The sequence below is a fragment of the Castor canadensis genome, chromosome 11, assembly GCF_047511655.1.
Source record: "Castor canadensis chromosome 11, mCasCan1.hap1v2, whole genome shotgun sequence".
In the NCBI taxonomy this organism is placed as follows: domain Eukaryota; kingdom Metazoa; phylum Chordata; class Mammalia; order Rodentia; family Castoridae; genus Castor; species Castor canadensis.
The window spans coordinates 62,689,250-62,708,683 of NC_133396.1; the positions used below are offsets into that span (position 1 = coordinate 62,689,250).

General features: G+C 51.8%; 1 protein-coding gene across 4 annotated transcripts in view; it reads left to right on the forward strand.

The window, feature by feature from the left end:
- Positions 1-844: 844 nt before the first annotated feature.
- Wscd1 (WSC domain containing 1) overlaps positions 845-19,434 on the forward strand; it is a 45,213-nt gene continuing 26,623 nt past the window's right edge. Inside the window, exons 1-4 of one of the 4 annotated variants that reach the window (XM_074047122.1) lie at positions 845-983; positions 10,354-10,996; positions 16,323-16,437; positions 17,843-18,027. In XM_074047122.1, the coding sequence (XP_073903223.1) occupies positions 10,579-10,996; positions 16,323-16,437; positions 17,843-18,027 (718 nt within the window). In that variant the 5' untranslated portion in view covers positions 845-983; positions 10,354-10,578. Of the gene's footprint in view, positions 984-2,041; positions 2,219-2,521; positions 3,897-3,952; positions 4,257-10,353; positions 10,997-16,322; positions 16,438-17,842; positions 18,028-19,434 lie in introns of those variants that run through there. The other 3 variants (XM_020184578.2, XM_020184579.2, XM_074047123.1) reach the window with 3 other exon arrangements.

Genomic DNA, 19,434 nt, shown 5'->3' on the forward strand with positions numbered 1-19,434 from the left:
GTGACACATCCTCGCAGGTGCACTGGGACATCCGGCTCTTTCTTTGAGGCTCCTCTCCTTCCTGGTGTATGTCACATGGACTTTCAACTTGAGTCCTCTGTCTCAGGTGGCTGCTGCTCAAGGTGGCCTGTCCCTTCCACACGGCAGCTTGGGGCAATGCCTGTATTCCAGAGGAACTGGGCTTGACTTCCCTAGGGCTCTCTTTGCTGTGAACCTTAGACTGTCTTCTGCTTTTGGTGGCAAGAGCTTCATCTGTCAAGGCACACGAAGGCAGTTTTATGTAGGATGCTTCATGGGCACGAGACCTATACAAGGCCCAGGAGTCTGTCCTCAGAAGGACCCTGCATTTGGTTTTATGTCCTGTCTTTATGTCTTGAAATGCTTGATAATTTTTAAACATGGAGTCCACATTTTCCTTTTGCATTTGGACACTTCAAATTATGTAGCTAGTCCTAGATAGAGCTTTGAAAACCAAAAGGCATTGTAAAAGTGCACTGTGGGTTACTGTTGTTGATAACAGCAATATAAATATGCCTATTCAGAGAGAATATGGGGCTTTTCTGCAGGCCTGGAATGCTGGAATAACACAGAATTAATTTCTTATTTCTCACTATCTATATCCTCAATCAGGTTCCCCAGTGCTCTAGAGAGCTCATTTGTCATTCCCAGGCCATGGACTGTGCTTTAATTCTGCAGTTGGTTTGACTAGGTGTGCAAATTTAAACAAGTCCGTGCAGCAGCTGGATGACCCTTGACTGACGTAAAAGAAGCCTTCCCACTGGTCCCCAACTAATCCTCTCTGGCTGTCCTGCACCTGTTGAAGCTGGCTCCTCCAAGCCTGACTGAGCAGCTCTGCCCCTAGCGGAAGTTGGAGGCATAAAATTTCCTTTCTGGAAGACGGGGTTAGAGCCACTGCCATCTGCTTCTGCAGTCTCTACTCTTCTATCCCCAGCCTCTGGGAGCATCTTAGCAGACAACGTTGGGTGAGGACTGGGCCCATTGGTGCACCTGGCAGGACAGGGTACATGCTGTGACTTGGGACTCTGGGGAGCAGGGGTGGGGCAAGTCCTTAGGGCTGGATCCAGCCTGTATTGAAAGAGAGGTATTGTGTATAAACCTGCATGACAGCCCAGCACCTGCCCACCTGTGTGTGTATGTGTGTGTGTGTGTGTGTGTACCTGTGAGACAATGCCCAATCTGTACAAGTGTGTCTGTCAGTGGATCCATCTGATGTGTGGCATTGCTTCCGACAGTGACAGTATCAAGGAGTAGGTCTGTCACTCTGTGTCAGTGTGGGGCAGTGTGCTAAGCAGCGCTTTGAGTATGCAGGGAGATATTGTGTTTTGTCTGTGGGGTTGTGATTCCACGTGGGACTGCCTCAGATACTATATGAGTTCTAGTATGTGCTTGTTTCTGAGTGGGTTGTGTGGCAACGTGTGTGTGTGTGTGTGTGTGTGTGTGTGTGTGTGTGTGTGCCTATCACAGTGTCCTAGCTTGTTTCTGAGTGAGTGGGGCCGAACCCAAGGAGCTGTGTGAGTGTGGGTATCTGGTGAATCAGTGTGTATTTGTATCAGACAGTGTGCGTCTGTCGCTGTGTCTGCATCTGAGTGTGTGTGGCGGTGTGCTCCTGTGTGGCAGCGCCCAGTGCGTTTGTGTGTGTGTAAGCCCCCCAGCGCCTTGATGTGAGGCTCCTAGGCAAGGCTGTCGGTGAGTGTACGTGTGTGTGTTGTCAGAGCGAGTGTCAACCTCTGCGCTGGGCAATGGCGCGTGTGGCTCTCCGCGTGTGCGTGTCTCGCGGGCTGGGGCAGAGTGTGGGCCCCGGCCAGCGAAGCCGCGACCCCTCCCTAGTGCTGAGCAGCAGGCGTGCGCGCCGGCGCCTCTAGGACCCGGAGGCGGCCGGCCGCTGTCCCCGGGCCGCGCGAGTGAGCATGTGCAGACCGGGTGCCCGCCGCCCGCCTCGCGCCCGCTGCCCGCCCCACGCCAGCCGCCCGGCTAGGCGCCCGCACGCTCCGCCGCCGCGGCTTAGCCCGGACGACCGCAGCCACAGGGAGCTGGGCGGCGGCGCCGGCCCCGGTGCGTGGGTCACTCGTCGCGGGCCCGGGGGCTTGCGGGCGCCAGGGGCGACTCGGCTCCGGACACTGCGGGGCTGCGGGCTCGGCGCCCGGGAGGCGGGCGCGTGGCCGCAGGTGCGGGCGCCCCAGCCGACCGCGATCGCGGGGTGAGTCCTGTCTCCGGGGAGGCGGGTGCCCCGGCCGGGACCCTTGCGCAAGCGAACAAGTTTGTGTAGACGCGCTGGGAGCGCGGCGGGGCTGCACCTGCTTCGGCTTCGGGGTGCACTGGCGGGGGGCGCCTTCCGGGGGACCGGGAGCTCGGCCGGGGCAGCGGAGTGTGAGCGTGTGCGTGGGGTGGGGGAGCGCTTCTCAACCACCGCGCCCGGCGCGGGTGCGCGAGGCGGTTGCGCGAGTCTTCTTCCCCGCCGGGTCCGGGCTACAGGTTCGGGGTCCGGAGAGGGGGCGAGTGCAGAATTTGGGGTGCGCACTGCCTTCCTCCTTGGCTGAGACGTTCACCAGAAGCAGCTCCCTCTCTCGTTCTGCTACCAAGCCAGGCTTCCGGTCAGCGGAGGGTTTTCTCCTGTCTCTTGGTGAACTTGAACAGAGGCAGAGGCAAAATAGAAAAATGTATTTTGTTCAGAATATTACCCTGTGTGCAGCTTCGCATCTTCCTAGGTGCGGACCGAGACTCACCACTGAACGCTGTTCATTGCGTTTTTCTTTGATACTTAGGAGCTCCCTGGCTGGATCCCCTGTTTCAGGGTAACCTGGCTGACTGCAATCTTGAGTGTCATGCTCCAGGAATGGTATCTGCTCCTGCTGGCTTGCCAGTGGGGCATTAGGGCCAGGAGGGGGACCTCTGTCCCCTCTGCTGATCCGTAGAAGGGCTGGTGTCCTGCTTCCAGCCCCACACCCCTTCCCTGGGGCCCAGCCTCTGGACACACTCACCCTCCCAGGCTGCTCTGTAGATGGGAAGATTCGGGATGTCACTGTACTTTTTGTCACGTCAGGTGCCCTCATCTCTCGCTTAGCTGGAATAGCGTGCCTCTGTTTAAAGAGGCACCCAGGCCTTCCTGTGTTGGGACCCGAGGTTGGAATGGAGAGTGGGGGGCTTTTCTTTCCTCTCTCTGAATTACTAGGTTACCAGGCACAGGAAGTAAGGAGTGAAAGAGCTACAGGAGACCTCAAGCAGGGTCTCCCTGCTGTCTGTAGCACCCCTACTTGATGGCTGCAAGGCTGGGGCCAGGACAGTAGTGGGGGTCTTCCTTGGAGGTGGAACAGGTTCATTTTCCCCAAGCATGACCCTCACACTTAGCTTGGCCCTCACAAATCCCATGAGAAGATGGGGAGGGGGTAACTGCAAGACCTGGGAGTTCTGGTGAGGATCTTCCCTCTGTACAGTGACTGAAGACAGCTCAGCCAGTTATGGGGCTGCCTCATCTCCATAGGAAGCCACCTGGTGTTCACCTATAGCCCCAGACCTCACAGGACAGTTCCCACAGCTTCTCTGGAAGAACTGTATTTTGGGGTGAGGGAATCCTTCTTTTCAGTGGGCACTGAGCCCTAGGTGGTGCTGTCCTGTGGCTTGCAGCTTGTCTGGTCAGATGTGGAGAGCAGCCTGGATAGGCGGAAAATGGGATACCTGTCCTTTCTCCTGTGTGGATCACCAATTGGCCTATTGCTAAACCTGAGTCCCGGCCTGAGCACTGCAAAGTGAAACAGTGAGCCTTGGAGCTAACACTCCCATCTGACTCTGGCTCCCCATCTTCACTCTGAGCTTCAGTGAGGTCAAGACCAAGGACTTCAGGACAACTAAGACTTCAGACCTGTCTTTATCTGTGAGATGTGAGTAAAAGTCATCCACAGTATCAGAAGTTGAGCTGGGTCCTAACATCTGGGGCCAGGCTGGGCCAGCCCTGCTCATTTGGGGAATGAGTGAGGGACCATGTCCTTCCACTACCTTCTCCCTGGGCCTCATAGTCTTGCTCTCTTACTGCTTCCAGTAATCTTGCCTCACCTTGGCTTCAATAATCACCATGTTGAACTATGGCCTGAAAAATTGTCCCAAGTATGCCACTTCAGGGGTTTCAGGCAGGGAGGAGCTCTGCATGTGTACCGCCTACCAGTGTGGACAGGAGAAGTGGATGGAAGAACAGCTTGATTAATTTTGTAAGCTGTACAATGAGGTGCACCTCCTGATAAATGGTAAGCCCCACCCTCTACTTGGATTCCCTTCCCTAGCTGCAGGAGACCCCTGGGGATATGAGCCCCTCCCAAGAGGGTAGCTGCCTTGGCATGAGGGGACTTTGAGGGTTCTGAGGACAAGAATGCCCAGGGTGTCTTGGGTCCCCTCCCATAGCATGAGTCCCTCTCCTTGTTGGACATCTATCCAAAGAAGAACAAGGGTGACTTGCTCAGACTTAACAAAATCCCTCAAAGGAGTTTGAACACCTGTTCCTGTTACACTCTGAGCCAGGCCCAAGATAGCCCTTGGAGCTACCACCCGGTGGAAGAAACGAGAACAAATGACAGAAGGTAGTCCATTGAGCCTAGAAGAGGTTGTGATTGGCTGGGTCAAGAATGGAATGGGCCCTGGATCAACTAACTCAAAAGGGAAAATGCCAGCCCCTGCCCTCCCAGGTGCCCTATCTCTGCAGCTCCAGCCTGAGCATGATATTTAGGAGGACCCCCATCTGAGGAATGAAGGTCATGCAGTCAGGGGTGATTAGCTCATTGTCTTTGTTCAAGTCAGTGGGTCTTTTCTTGGTCTCATTCTGCATCACTGTGATGGGGCTAATGGTTCATAATATAGTAATGTTGTACATTTGTGGGAAGATCACTCATTCATTTGTTCATCTGTCTGCTCATTTAGTCAACACACTTGATAGCACGTGAAGGTGCCTGGCCATCTCTAATGTATGTGTAAAATTTTATTACTCATATGAACTTCAGCAGTGGATTTGCTGGGAGGATTTTTCCCCCTTTGCATTGAATGGAGTTTTGATCCTTATTATTATTATTATTATTATTATTATTACTATTATTTGTGGTTGACATTTGTAATTGTGTACATTATTGCAGTACAAATTAATGTTCGATTTGCATGTACCGTGTAACATGTTTAAGCTAATTAGCTATTATGTTTTATGCCAGTTTAGAAACATTTTATATTAATTTTCTCTTAAATTCTCAAGTTCTAAAGATCAAGAAATCTTTGCCTCTTCAAAGACAGGGACCACCCCCCCCACCCTATTCCTTTATCCCAGACCCTGTCTCTGTCAAGGGCCAACCAGATTTGTGTTTAGTGGGTTCCTTGCACCCTTTCTCAGCCTTCAAGACCAGGGCTGCAGAACTCTGGAGTGAGGGCTGCAGGCTCAGAGGTGGCAGAGGTATTCCCTGTGCCTGCGAGGGGCTCAGGGTGAAAGGGGAAGTAGGACCATTAGCAGGCAGGCTGTCTCAAGGTAGAACTCAAGCTAACCACATGTAACAGCAGCAGCACGCCTGACTATCACTGCTGGGGTTGCAGTTCTGTTCCAGGGGTCATGAGGCTTTACGGAGGAAGTGGCATTGGGGCTGAGCCTTGATGTCTGGGAAGCATTTCAGAGCTGTAACGTGGGGCACAGCCATCGTTGGCGCTAGAAAAGCATGTTGAGGGGACTTGAAGCATCTCACACTGGCCGGAGACACTGGTTGGGACACAGGTTCTGGAAGGAATAATCTGAAGGAGGGTCAGGGGGACTAGACCAAAACAGGCCACTAAATGCTACACTAAGGAGCTTGGATTTGTTCCTCCAAGCCCTGGGGACCTGTTGCAGGCTGTACCAACATTAGTTCCTGATCTTAGAAAAATGACTTTCTTCAGCTGCTGGAAGGAAACAGCCCCTTGGAACTGGGATGGAGTCCAGATGACTGGCGTTGAGTCTGAGCAGGCAGAGGCAGAGGTTAGGAGAGGGGACAGGAGGAAGGGGTGGTGAGGAACCCTGCAGGACTCCCTCACTGACACTCGGGGGAATTTGAGCTCCTGAGACACAGGTGCCCATCTTGACTGGAGAACAGCCTGCTGGGCCCTGTTCTCTGTCTTTTGGGTGCTTGCCCTGCCCAGAGCAAGTGGTTCTGAAGTCCCCAGAGGCTTACAACCCTTGCTACAGCGGCCCTAGGGGCATCTAGGGTCATTCTGTCCACTGCTACCACCTGTTGTCTCTTAAGCCAGGTGGTGGAGATGGAGTCCTATGAGCAGAGCCCAGTGGCTGCTGTCTAGACCCAGTCAGCTGGAGGGGTTGCCTCGCCTCCTGCCCTGACTGCTACTCCTTAGTTTTTCACCCCCAGGTAGCTACTCCTGGCCTTCCACTTCCTCCTCTTTGGGGCCCACCTGCTCCAGGCTCCTGCTCCCTGTCTGAGACTTCATTCTTCCCTCCTTCCCTAGACATACTCAGAGTCTACCTCCCCGGGCCCTGCTCTGCTCCAGAGTAACTTCATCGTCTCTAAAACACACTGAGCAGGGTAGCAGGTGTGCACTTTTTGTGCAGCCTGAATGTCTCCTCCTGACAGGGCAGGGGTAGGAAAAGGCCTCTGTCCACAACCCAGCACTTCACATGGTTCTGGGATAGGTGCATTTGGTCAGTGCTCCTCAGAGGGACATGATGGAGCCTTCCAGAGAAGGGGAGGGGCTTTGTTCCCAGCCTGACCTGGGAGGTTGGGACAATTCCCCAGACACAGCATGTCTGGGAGGACTGGCTCAGGAGATCCCTTATGTAGCATCTCCAGGAGTTGGCCCAGCATGAATCCACAAAAGTGCTGACAGAGGCACACTAACTCCTTTCAAGAATAAATCTTGTCTCATGCAAAGCCAGAGCTGCATCAAGGAGAGATAGGGAGCTTAGGTGGCACAGAATGGACTTTGGTTGCAGGTGGCCCGGGTCTGAATGCTAGCCCTGATTGACCTTGGACTTCAGGCTTCACCCTGCTAAGGTTTAGGGATAGACCACAGCTCTCAAATGCCTGGTAAGGGTAGGGGGAGGTGCCGGGCCTCTACCTTGGCAGGCTGTGTATAATAAATGACCTATGTCCATGGAGTATACACCCATCTAACCTGTTTGCTAATGCCATGGTGACACAGAGAAATAAAGTGATTGCTGACAGCAATTTTAGTACAAGGTGCTTGAAGCAATAGGGCGATACTGGGCCCATCCTGGGAGAGGGATCTAGGGGAAGGAAGAGAGCGTGGTTTTACCAGGGACCCAGCTGCTGCAGGCCTGTGCTCCAGCTAATAGTTTTTGCCCCTTTTGCATTCAGAATCAGTGTATGCCACAGTCTGTGGATAACAGCAGGGTCACAGCCACTCCCTGGTTCCATCCCACAGCAAGGCCCAATAGATGAACTGAGGCGTTGCCCTGACAATGGTTTGCCCAAGGCAGATTTGCTCTAATGATGGCCTGCTGGCTTTGGATTCTGTGGGCACAGCTGATGGCCTACAGGCCCAGTGCAGACAGGCAGTGGCCAGATTCCTGCCCTGGGATCAGCTGGCTTTGCTGTCCGACTTACCTTTGGCTTGGCTGTGAGCCCCTGTATAGATACTCCAAGTGTCCCAGTCCCCACTCCCAGCCTCTAGGGTTCAGTCACTTAATAAACCTTTACTGTGTTTACCGTGTACTGGGATCTGGAGGCATGGAGATAGATCAGGCATGATCTGGGCCCTGGAGAGGCTGTCGGAGATTATGGGAGATTGACAGATATGAATTTAGTGGGAAGAGATCAGCCCAGCACATCCTCAGCAGATGATCTGGCCTGGGAATCAGCTTTGCAGGTTTAAGAGTTGGAAATGGCAGCCTACTTTGTAGGACCCCTGGGCTGTGGCACTCTGGCCTGTAAGGGGCCATCTACTTCATAGTACTCAACAGCCACCTTCCTAGAACAAGGAGGCCACTCTTGGAAGGGGGAGCACCAGGCAGAACTTGGAAAATCTTGGGGAACTTGGGTGGGACCAGATCCTGACTGTTTAGTCCTGACAGCGCCTCACCCTACCAGTCTTATTGTATCATGTATGCAAATTCCATCCATGAAACACAGATGGAATTCACACCACACTCTGCCTTCAAAATTCTGAACCATGGGCCATTATCCATTTTTGTGTTCCATATTCCCGGAAACTTACATTCCACAGCAGACAAGCCACCCCTCATCTGTGACTTTATAGAATTTTGCACTGATAGGTTCCCAGCCTCCCTTAGCTAAAACCCTTCTGCAGACACACCTGGAAACCCTGCTCCATGGAATTGCAGCACAGGAAAGAAGCCATCTCAAGTTCAGGACGTTTGGTAACTTGCATGTCCCTCAGCACTGCATCCTCTGGCTGCCCCACATTGCTGCATCTCTCCCACATTTCGGCCTTCATCCCCAGCACTGGATGAGTGGAATTTGAGATTTGGCTGCTCTCAGACCCCAAAGGAACAGACTTCTGCTATCAGGAGTTTCCTATGCATTTATCCTTTCATTCATTAAGAAAATGTGTTTTCAAACAAAGATCACTGAACAGCCACTATGCCAGGCCTCAGACTGGGGGCCACAGTAACAAAAACGAATAGGAACCCACTCGTACCCATGAGTTGATCAGAGTCCTTTGAGGATGATTGAAAAGTGCACAGACAGTGCTAATCGTCAGCATAGGCTATGGGGGGCCAAGGAATCTGTACCCGTGGGTAGATGTCACCAGGCAGGGGTGGAGGATGGCAGCATGCTATGGTTGTGGATAGCTTTGTTGGGCCATTGTGTGTATGTATGTGTGCACGTGTGTGTGCCATAGGGACACTGAAGCCCATGGTCTGGCAAGAGATAGGACTGGACAGGCTGGATTACAAATGGGGCCATGCATGTCACGCTGAGAAGCTTGGAGTTTATCCCAGAAGTCTAGGAGAGCTATCAAAAGGGGTTTAAGCAGGGGAGAGCTGTGATCAGATTTGCGTGTTAGGAGGATCGCCCTGGTAGCCATGTGGAAGATGTATTGGAGGGGCCCAAGCAGGAGGCAGAGAGATCAGTCAGGATTTTGTGGGATTTTCTCTGTGGTTTTACAAATCGGACGCTGGCTGGGGTGGGCCTGGCAGACACACCAGGTCAGAGAGAAGAGAAAGGTTCTGAGACTATCTGAAATGGCTTCACCTCTCAGTTTGATTCCACTTTCATTTGTGGCTGTCCTCAGGAAGGGACAGGCTGGCCAGGGCCCTTTGAGTCTTCTCCTGGGCTCCAGCCTCTCTGGGGCCGCCTGGCCACAGAGCCCAAACATTGTCTTTCTTGTCACACCCAGCCGTCTGTCCCCCGCGCACAGAGTGGCTATTGAGCAGCTGGGCGGGCCTGGCGGGGGTCCCAGGCCATGTTAGTTACGGGCTGTGGCTTAGTCATGCTTTCAGGGGCCTTTCTTCGGGGACAATCCTGTCCTTGTGCTCAGCTCCTTCCTCACACAGCAGTCCTGCCCAAGGCAGCTGCAGAGCCCTTTGCCAACCCTAACAGAGCACTTCAGAGGCACTGCCAGTGGGAACCAAAGCCCAAAGTGAGTGCCGAGACCTGGGGAGCAGAGGGCACCCCATAAAGCTGCTCAAACCTCCCCACAACACCAGGTGCCCCAGCCTCTGATGCTGACTGGCTCCTTTGGCCCTGGCAGGAAACACCCTGAGGCCCACTCCCTCACTGGACCCCTGTCTTTATGAGAGTCAACAGCCAACCCCCCCAGAAGCTTCTTGCAGATCATAGCCTGAAGCCCCACTGCATCCCTGGGAGTCAGCTCATTGCTTGCATTTATTGAGCACCTGCTGTATACATCAGGTGCACTTTTAGGCGGTGGCGTCTCAACTAGTAGCCAAGATGACAGGATCAGAATAGAGACTTCAGAATCTTGGCTCTTGTGTTTGTCAACTTTGCCTCCACCTGCCAATTTCCTCATCAGTAAAGTAGGGATATTGTAATGTCTACCTCATTGGGTTGGTGAGAGGGAAAGTAGTTGAGTGCCTGACACATCTGTGGTCTCAGCACAAAGCTGCTATTGCTTTTCTTCCCCCTGCTTATTGCTATTGCTAGATCTTCACTACTACTCAAGAGCAGGGTGTCATCCCATTTTACAGACAAGGAAGCTGCAGCCCAGACAGGTTAAACAACTTTCCCAGTGTCACACAGCTGGCCAGTAACACAGTTGGGATTTGAGCCTAGGCCTCTCCAGAGCTCCTTCAGTACAGGTGGTCCCTTTGGTAAATCAGTGATGGAGGTGGGGTGGCAGACCCTTCTATTGCATCTAAGTGTTCTTTCTGTACTTTTCCAGGTTTCCATGATGGGAGCGTAGTGATGGGGAAGATTGGGACACCCGGTCCTGTGGCTGCTGGGGAGAAGTAATGGTACCCTTTGCACACCCGTAGCCCAGAAGAGCACAGGCAGGCACCAGGAGCCAGGATGCGAGGATGATGCCTCCGAAGACCCCAGCTTCCCTCCTGCCTGGACGCTAGGAGCCGTCCCTGGGCTCTAGCCGGGAGCCCTGCCGCCCAGGGGCATGGCCAGACCTTTCTTCCGACTCCAGAAGTTTCTCCGCAGAACGCAGTTCCTGCTGCTCTTCCTCACAGCAGCCTACCTGATGGCTGGCAGCCTGCTGCTCCTGCAGAGGGCCCGAGTGGTCCTCCCCCAGAGCCCCCGTGCGCCCAGCACCCTGCAGGCCCTGCCAGTAGCCACCGTGGCACTGGGTGTGGACCTCCTGGATGGCAGAACCCTGCACAACCCCCGTGTCAGCCCAGACCTGCTGCTGGACGTGGACTTGTCACGGAACCCCCTGGCTCGGGTTCCACCTGGATTCCGCTGGCCCCGGAGGAACCGCAGCTCACTACGGCGCCGCTGGTTCCACCACTTCACCAGTGATCCTCAGGGGCCACCTACCCTGGGCCCTGAGGCCCCTGGACCAGCCACCCGCAACCAAGGTATGTGCTCAGCTGTATCTTTGGGAGCTACTCCCAGAAGCCCTGTTCACCATCACAAGTTTGGTGTCCCCTTTCTCTGGCTGTGGGGCAGCTGGGAAAGTAGCCGTACAGGTACAGGCTGGTAGCCTTTAAACACCTTGCTTTGTCCAGGACAGGAAAGACCTGGGATGTGGAATTCTTCAGTAATTTGCTCACTCACCAGCTGGAATTTCACAAGGCTCAAGACCAAGATGTGTGAGCTGGTCACCTAGAGCTCCACCTATTCAGTTTGAATAGGGCTCAGGCATATCTTGTTGATTGACCTTGGCTGTGTCACTTGACTTTTCTGGATTACCATGAGGAGTGTGACCGCATAGAGCAGCAGTTCCCAACTGTGGCTCCAGAGCAGAAGCAGCACTACCCATGGGAGCTGGCTACCAGAGCAGTGTCAGTCTCCCCGACTTAGCGAGATAGGAAGTCTGTCGTAGTGGCCAGCCGTCCCTGTTTTCATACACTCTCCAGGTCATCCTGATGTACACTTTAGCCAAGAACCACCAGGAGAGAGGAACTTGTACATTATTTGAGACTCTTAACTGGCAGCTGTTATTGCTAACCCAGATAGCATTGACTATGCACCTTCAAATCTACTGCGTAAGGCACTATTATTATTGTTCCCCAATTTTGCAGTGAAGAAATTGAGGCATGGGGAAGTTAAGTAAATCACCAAGGTCATTCTTGTAGTTTGAAGGTCTCTAGAGGCAAACCCTGAAGCCAGGATTTAAATGCACAGAGATTTGCAGTGTAATGGCACTGGCAGAGGGAGGAGGTGAGACCAGAGGGGAAGAGCCAGGAAGCAGGTCACCACTGGAGGGGGCTGGAGCCAGGTCTGGAGACACGGGGGACACAACAGGATCAGCTGTGGTCACCCTGCCAGGATGCCTTCATAAGGACAGTCTAGTGCTGAGCTGCTGCTGTTTTGTGCTGAGTGCTTCAGACTTTCTATGTAAGGCCCATGAATGTTCCAGGTGCTTGGTGAGCAAGTTGAAGTTGCTGTCCCATGGTAACTGAGCTTAGTTGGCTCTCAGCATTCCTATCACTACCGCTTATAGCCTTCTACACGAAGTCACCAGGGAAGGTCCTCTCCTGACTGTGTAGAATACTACCTAGAATACAGAATGGCAGAATATAGAAAGAGATGAGGCAAAAGGGGCATCACTCCTGAGCTAGGGAGGGCACAAAAACAATGCCATTTCATCAGGGGTTAAAATATTGACACACTTCCTCACCTGTTGACCAATTGATTTCAATGCTGGAGATGGAACCCAGGACCTTGGGATGTAGACAAGAACCGGGCTTCGTCCCCAGCCCTTGGCTCTGTTCTGAGGATGATGAGAAGATTCTAGGGAAGAGAAAGGAGCCGAGCTCCCCTCCTGGCATAGAGACATCTCTCTTTAGGCTTTGCTAACACAGTTTATTTAGAGTGAAGTGCAAGTGAGTGACAGAAAACAACATGGGTTTCCAGAGAGGAAGCTATGTAAAGAACACAGGCCTGGAGAACAGACCTAGGCTACTCTCTTGGTTACTGCCACTTGTTGACTCTGTGACCTTGGGCAGGTTGACCTTGACTCCTGTCTTCACTCTTCCCCACCCACCCTCAGGATCCACCGATTGAGTCTCCACATGTGCTTGTCCCTGTGCCCTGGTGGTGGATCAAATGTGTGCCCAAATAGTCCCCACACAACAGTGCTGCAGGATGTTAGAGATCTGGCACATGGCTTGAAGACTTGTTAGATAGGAGAAAACTTTATAACTGACCAGCAGAGAAGAGGGCTGTGGGTGACCAATGGTGGCCCTAGGAGTAGTATATGCATATCCAAAAAAACCAATGAGTTACCTCCTATAGCATAAAGTGGTGATGGATAGGGCTCCAGTAAAAGCTGGAGAGATTGTAGTTAGATGTAGGCAGGACTGACATCCCCAGCTATTTTCTAACATTATCTCTTTATCAAGCTTGCATATCTGTTGACAGTTCCTTTCCCCCAGCCTGTGGGGGGGTGGCCTTTGCACTTTGGCTTCTCCCTGTTTCTCAGCAAAGAAAAGGTTAACTCCTGAAGCAGCAGGGAGCATCCAGGATCCAGTTCCAGTGCCTAAAGGTGCCAATTCTGAATGCTTGTTTCTTCCCTAGGTTATTAAACATTTGGAATTTGTCCCAGATTTAAGGAGGAATTTACTCTTTTTGCAGAACATGGAAGGTATTTCTAGTGGAAGCTGAGTTGTAGCATGGTTGGAGGTCTTCAGGACACTGGCCTGAAAGCCCCCTTCCCCTTCTCATTCCCCTCCTGGGGCTCCATGGTCCCGCACAGCCAGGCAGGCCTCACTGTGGAGAGTGGCCATGGTGCAGCCCTCAGGCCAGCTGCTGGGACCACAGACAAAGCAAGCATCTCTTTGCGGCCTGGGCAGCCCGCCATCCTCCTGAAAGGGGATCCTCCAAGCCTCAGAAGCTGCGGGAGGCTCCATCAATCACCCAGCATTTCATTATACCTTGGACAGCATCCATAACGGAATAAAATGTCAGTAAGTTTACTAGGGGAAAAATAGTAACTTCTCCATAGCCAGTTTGTTTTTTATTGATAGTAATTTCCAAAGACATTCCAATATCTCCAAAGCCATCGTTAATAGCCTCACGGCTTGTCCACTTTGATGTGCAAATGAACAGATGCGGAGTCAGACAATAATACATTGCCTCCATTCCAGCCGAAAGTAATAAATCCGCCTTGGGATGTGTCCCAGCGTATCCCTGGAAAGGTCTTTCTTTTCTGCACATTCTCCCCTCTGCTAGTGAGTTAGAAAAGCCATTTGTTATGTTTCAGGATAAAAGGGCTCATCTGCTCCTCACAAGCCAGAGGAACCACCTTTGTCTCAGGCCCTGGCTGCACCCAGAGACAGGACCAGCCCAGGCCAGCCCAGCAGGCTTCCTCTCCACCCTGGTCAGTCCATAGCAGCCAGCTGCTAACTGCTAGCCACTCCTTGCTTTGAAAAGAACTCAAGCCTGCCTGCTTGAAACCATTGTTTTTGTCTCTGTCATTAATGTGCTAATTATTCAGCTAATATTTACTGATCCATCCTCACACTAGGTCCCAGGTTAGAGTGTGGGATCAGAATAATAATAGCTGTTACTTATTTGAACATCTGCTATGTAGCAGGCATTGTTTTGTATAGATGTACATCTGTCATCTCATTTAATTTAATCTTCAAACAGCCTTCTGATGTAAGCAGTGCTCTTGCCATTTTAATGATGAAGAATTTGAGTTTCTAGGAAGTAAAGTCATTTAGAAATTGTCATTATTAATAATGAGCTATTAACAATAAAAATTATCACTGGTGAGCACTTGCTGTGCCAAGCCTTGCAGTAGACACTTGGTACATGTTGTCTTATGGATGCCTCACAAACAGCCTGTGGATTTAGCACTGTGCTGTGTCTCCATTTTACAGGTGGAAAAGCTGAGGCTCATCACAGGCCACGCCTCACGGTGGTGGTGGAGCCAGAATTTGACCCAAGTCAACTCATTCCCAAAGGCTGTTTTTGTCCATTTGTTCAGAAATGTGTATGTGCCCATCTCAGGGTTGGAAAGTCTGGAGCCTGGTCACCTATGGAGCTTCGTGGTTAACTTCCCACTTATGGTGATAAATGTTTAACAATCCCTGCCTGCTCTCTTGCCTGGGTGTTTAACTGAAAGCTGAAATGGACTTTCAGACTTTCCTCTTTGCTGAGCGACACATCAGAAATTTCTCAAATGCTAGTTTTCCTTTATCATGTTGGCAGGCAAAGGAGAGCAATGCATGCCCACTGCACTGGGGGCATAAACCTTCTACAGCAGTGCAAGCTGGATGCAGTAGTCCTGAGGCTCATAGGAGAAAGAAGCTTATAGGCCAGTATGGCAGGGAAACATTCCCCAGTGGGCAGAGCTGGGGGAGCAGCAGGTGCCTGTGGACAGCATGCCAGGCGTAGCCATGTGTGCTGATGGTCATCCCTCTGTGCAGGTGACCTCAGAAAGGAGGTGGCTGTTTACCCCTTCCTCAGCCTTACTGTCCTCCAAGCTGAGAGTCTTTGGGCCTCTTGGGCCCTAGATGGTAAGAAGCATAGTCTCACAGGCTGCCTGAACACTGAGCATGACACTGCCAGAGACAGCTAGCTCACTTTCTCCAGTAGTGCCACGAGCACTACAGGTGGCATTTCTGAAGCACTGAGCAGCTGAGTGCAGACATTTCTCAGGTTGATGTACAGCAGCTTTATCACAGGTGCCCCATCCAGATCCCCACACAGCAATTGTGGGTGTGCATTCACAGCTTGGGGAACATAGATGGCATGTTTGCAAATTCTCAGTGTGCCATTCCTTCAAAACACATTTACAAAACATGTGACATTTTCATGCCCGGTGTGGTGTTTGCATTGTACTCAAGTTCTCTGAGCTTCTCAGTGAAGAATCTCCTTCCCTCAAGGGGACAGGGCAGGGCTGGCACATACATGGTGGGTCAATACTGCCACTGCCTTGTGGACTGGGCCCTCAGTGTTACCATCCAGGGATGTGCCTGTATGAGGCACAGGTGACTGAAGAAGGCTCTGCGGTCACTTGGTCCCATTGATTCCCACACAGGACACTTGTGTTGCACTCTGATAGACTGTGCTTACACACTCCAAGGACATACTGCAGATTTGTTTTTAAATAGCTCCTCCCTTTTGAAAGCTCTTCCAGCTTTCCCTGGCCACTGTCTTGTCTCTGACTCAGTGGAGGCAGCAGAACTTTCTCTCTAGATAAAGAACTTTCTCTCTCTTCATGGAGACCGAGGGGCCTCTCTGAGTCTAGGAAGGGTGGAGATGAGGGTGCGGGGTGGGGCCCACAAGAAGTCATTAAACTATCCAATTGTCACGTGTAAATAAAAGATTTTTTTAAATGTTAATGGAAAAGCTAACCCTCCCAAATTGATCATTGCACATTGTACACATGTATTCAATTACTGTACCCCTAATAGTAATGAATAAAAACCAGATCCAAGCTTAGGGAGCTGGGCGTGTGGAGGAAAGCAGTTCTCAGGCTGGTGCCAGGCTCCTGGCTGGGCTTTCCGAGTGGACAGGGGTCATCCATTAACTAAGAAAGAGGCAGGAAATAACCAAGACATGCCCACTTGGCTCCCATGCTGAGGGGAAGTTGGACGGCAGCTCTCATTCCTCTGTTTCCTCAAGAGGTGCCTGGGCCAGGAAGAGCTGGTGATTCCTGGTCCTTGTGGGGGGCCCAGGGTCTGGACCCCTCCCTCTGCCTCTGACTTCAGCCGTGATTCCCTCCCACAGACACTTACCTCGGCTGCTTCAGTGATGAAGGCCAGGAGAGAACTCTGAAGGGGGCAGTGTTTTATGACTTGAGAAAGATGACTGTGTCCCACTGCCAGGACGCCTGTGCTGAGCGGTGAGTGCTGGGCCTGCGCTGTTGTCATCCCTGAAAATGAGGTCTTGGCTGCCAGGTGGCTGTCATGGACATTAGATCTCAGTTGGTCAGGTCCCTGGCCTCCAGAAGAAAGTTCATCAGCAGATGGCTTGGGCACTAGGCAGGCGTCAGGAGACCTAATCTTCAATCCCATTCTAACAGGTGTTCACCATGTGCCTTTGGTAAGTTCTTCCTTCCTGGGCCTCAGTTTATGTATCTGTTTAAAATAAAGGCTTTAACCTGGATTTCTCTATATCTGTCCAGCTCTATTATGAAAAGTTTTTCTAGCTTGTGTCTGTAACAAGGTTTGCTTTTTCTAATATGGCCAGCTTACCTAGTGTTTATCAGACCTTTGTAGTGTGCCAAAAAATGGTCCCTACCAATCAGGCCTTCAAGTCCACTGTGTGTGCACATGTGCACATGCGGAAGACAGGTGAAACAGTGGGGGCAGGCAGCACTACTCATCTACTTGTATTGCCTTAGAGTCTTTCACATGTAAAAACCCAACAACTTCTACTAGGTAGCAATTAATTTCCCCATTTTATAGATGGAGAAACTGAGGCTGGAGAAAGAAAGGACAAGGTGCTACTCACGCATGTTTTGGATGCCACAATCTCTCTTTAGTCTCCTAACAGTTAAAGAAAACTGAGACTGAGGTGGCAAGTGACATTCAGCGTCTCATGGCTTGTACCTGGCCAAATGGGGACCAGATGCTTTGTGGGGTTGTCAATCTCGGCTTTTACACTGGGGTCCATTGAGGAGGAAGTTTGGCCACTTTCTGTAATTGTGATCCTATGTGATACATCACAGATTCTGTTTCCAGTCTTCCTTTTCCTACAGCTTTGGTTACAACTAGGGAAAAGGAGGAGAAGAAATGGCTGTGGCAGTAGGGACATGCAGTAGGCCCATGCCTAACGTAGTGATGAGTAACAGACGCTTCAGGCCATCGGTTGCTTGACATCTTCTGCAGCTGAGGGTGTTTACACCACAGCACGGCAAGCACTATGTATCAATGCTCTCTCTGTCCCTTACTGAGAACCAGGTTCCCAATACACCACTGATTAAGCCCCATGGTAACTCTGTGCTGTGCAAGGCACTTTGGGGGCAAAGCTCGGGCCTGATGAGACAACCAATGAGACCAGACTACAGAGAAAAAGCTGTTCCCTAAACTTTGTTATGTGACCTATAATTCTGAGTGGAGACTGATCCCTTAGGCCAGCCATATACTGATGGCTACAGCCACTGCCTCCTCACCCAGTCTGAACCCCAGTTTTGAGTTCAACCCTTCTCCTGGCCCAAGATCCAGCTGCAATTGCCTGATATGGTCCTTTATGCAGCCAGTCCACAGACCTAGCTCTAGGACTCAGCCAAACTTGGTGTTCTGCAGGTCCTATGTCTACGCTGGCTTGGAGGCTGGTGCGGAGTGCTACTGCGGGAATCGGTTGCCAGCCACTCGCACCAGCCTGGAGGAGTGCAACCAGGAGTGCAAGGGGGAGAAAGGCACAGCATGCGGGGCTGGGGATCGGCTCTCTGTCTATCGTGTGGACGTACTGCAGCCAGGCTCCAGGAAGCGTGAGTATGCCAGCATGTCCCCGAGCTTTGCAGGCCTTCTGTGCTCTGCCTTTTCCTACCAGAGCCCCTCATTCACACTATGTGAGGCAGAACCTGTGGCCTCTTTCCCTGTCACCTCACCAGATGGGCCCCTGGCACAGTGCAGGGGGTGGGGAATAGGGCCCAGCAAAGACTTCATTGCTTGAGTTTATAACTAGGCGCACCTTTCTGGTTCCTCTTTCCATGGTCTTAGTAACAGGGTTCTTGGGGGGGCTGATGGATGGGTTCAAGAATGGAACAGAGTTCAGGGAATAAGGTGTCCAGTCAAATGCTAAGCCTGCACAGGGGTGTCTGGGTGGGCTTTCCCAGCAATGATGAGTTTTCCAAGCAGTTCAGAAGCCCAGTCCTTAGAACCACTGTGGCCACTGTGAATGGGGTCAGAATGCAGGAAGAGCACCTGAGTGTCTGTCCCTAAGAGCTAGAGACACTCAGATGCTTCCTACATTCAGACGAGATGTGTCTGGGAGTCAGGGTCCAGATGCAGCAACAGGCCAGCAGAGGCAGAGACACTGACAATAAACCGTTCAGCTTAAGAATTCACTTAGGAAGGCATTAACTCAAGAGATGCTCATTGCCACCTACTCTGAACCAGGTCCTGACCTGGCATGAGATTTGCCCTATCACCTGGACGTCTGCATGGGCTTCCTGAGGACCAGAGCTGCCTGATGCTAGCTTCTTAGGTCTTTTATTTCTTTGGGTTCAAACAACATTAGCCTGACCCCTGATCCCTCACTCTTGACCTCGAGAAGGACCAGGCCTGTGTGTGGATTCTGGACAGTCCTCCTATCTGCTTTGTCACTGACTCTTAGACACAAGTTTTTTGCTTCCATTTTCCATTGGCTAAGGGACAGCCTGTAATCTTGAGTCCACCAGACCTGAAGTCATGGATACTGTTGGTAATAGTGTCCAGGCTGCCCCATTGGCAGGCTGTGGAGCTCTGTGGGGCTGACCTTTGTCTTCCCATTCCCTTCTCAAGGAGCCAGTCTGATGGAGTCTCTGTCAGAGGTGACCTGGGGACCACCCATGGTAACTTGCAGTTTCTGTCTACCAGGCACATGCACAAGGAGCTTCCAGGCAGGGATCAAGGTTACCCCCAATGGCTCATCAGTGTCTCCCCTTGGCATTGTTCTTCTGCTTGAGTGACTGTTAGCCTCTCACCTGGGGAGTGAAGGAGAAGGCTGTGGAACAGGCTATACTAGGTGACACCTACTATTTGACAGTCACATCAGCAATGTCTAGTGGCAGCCAAGGTGATCTCCTCCCACGGCTCACCTGTTGCAAGTCACACTATGCCCTCTCATACCTCTTCTCCTTCTGTCCATTCAGTACTCAGCATTTATGGGCACCTGCTGTGTGTCAGGGTTGGAG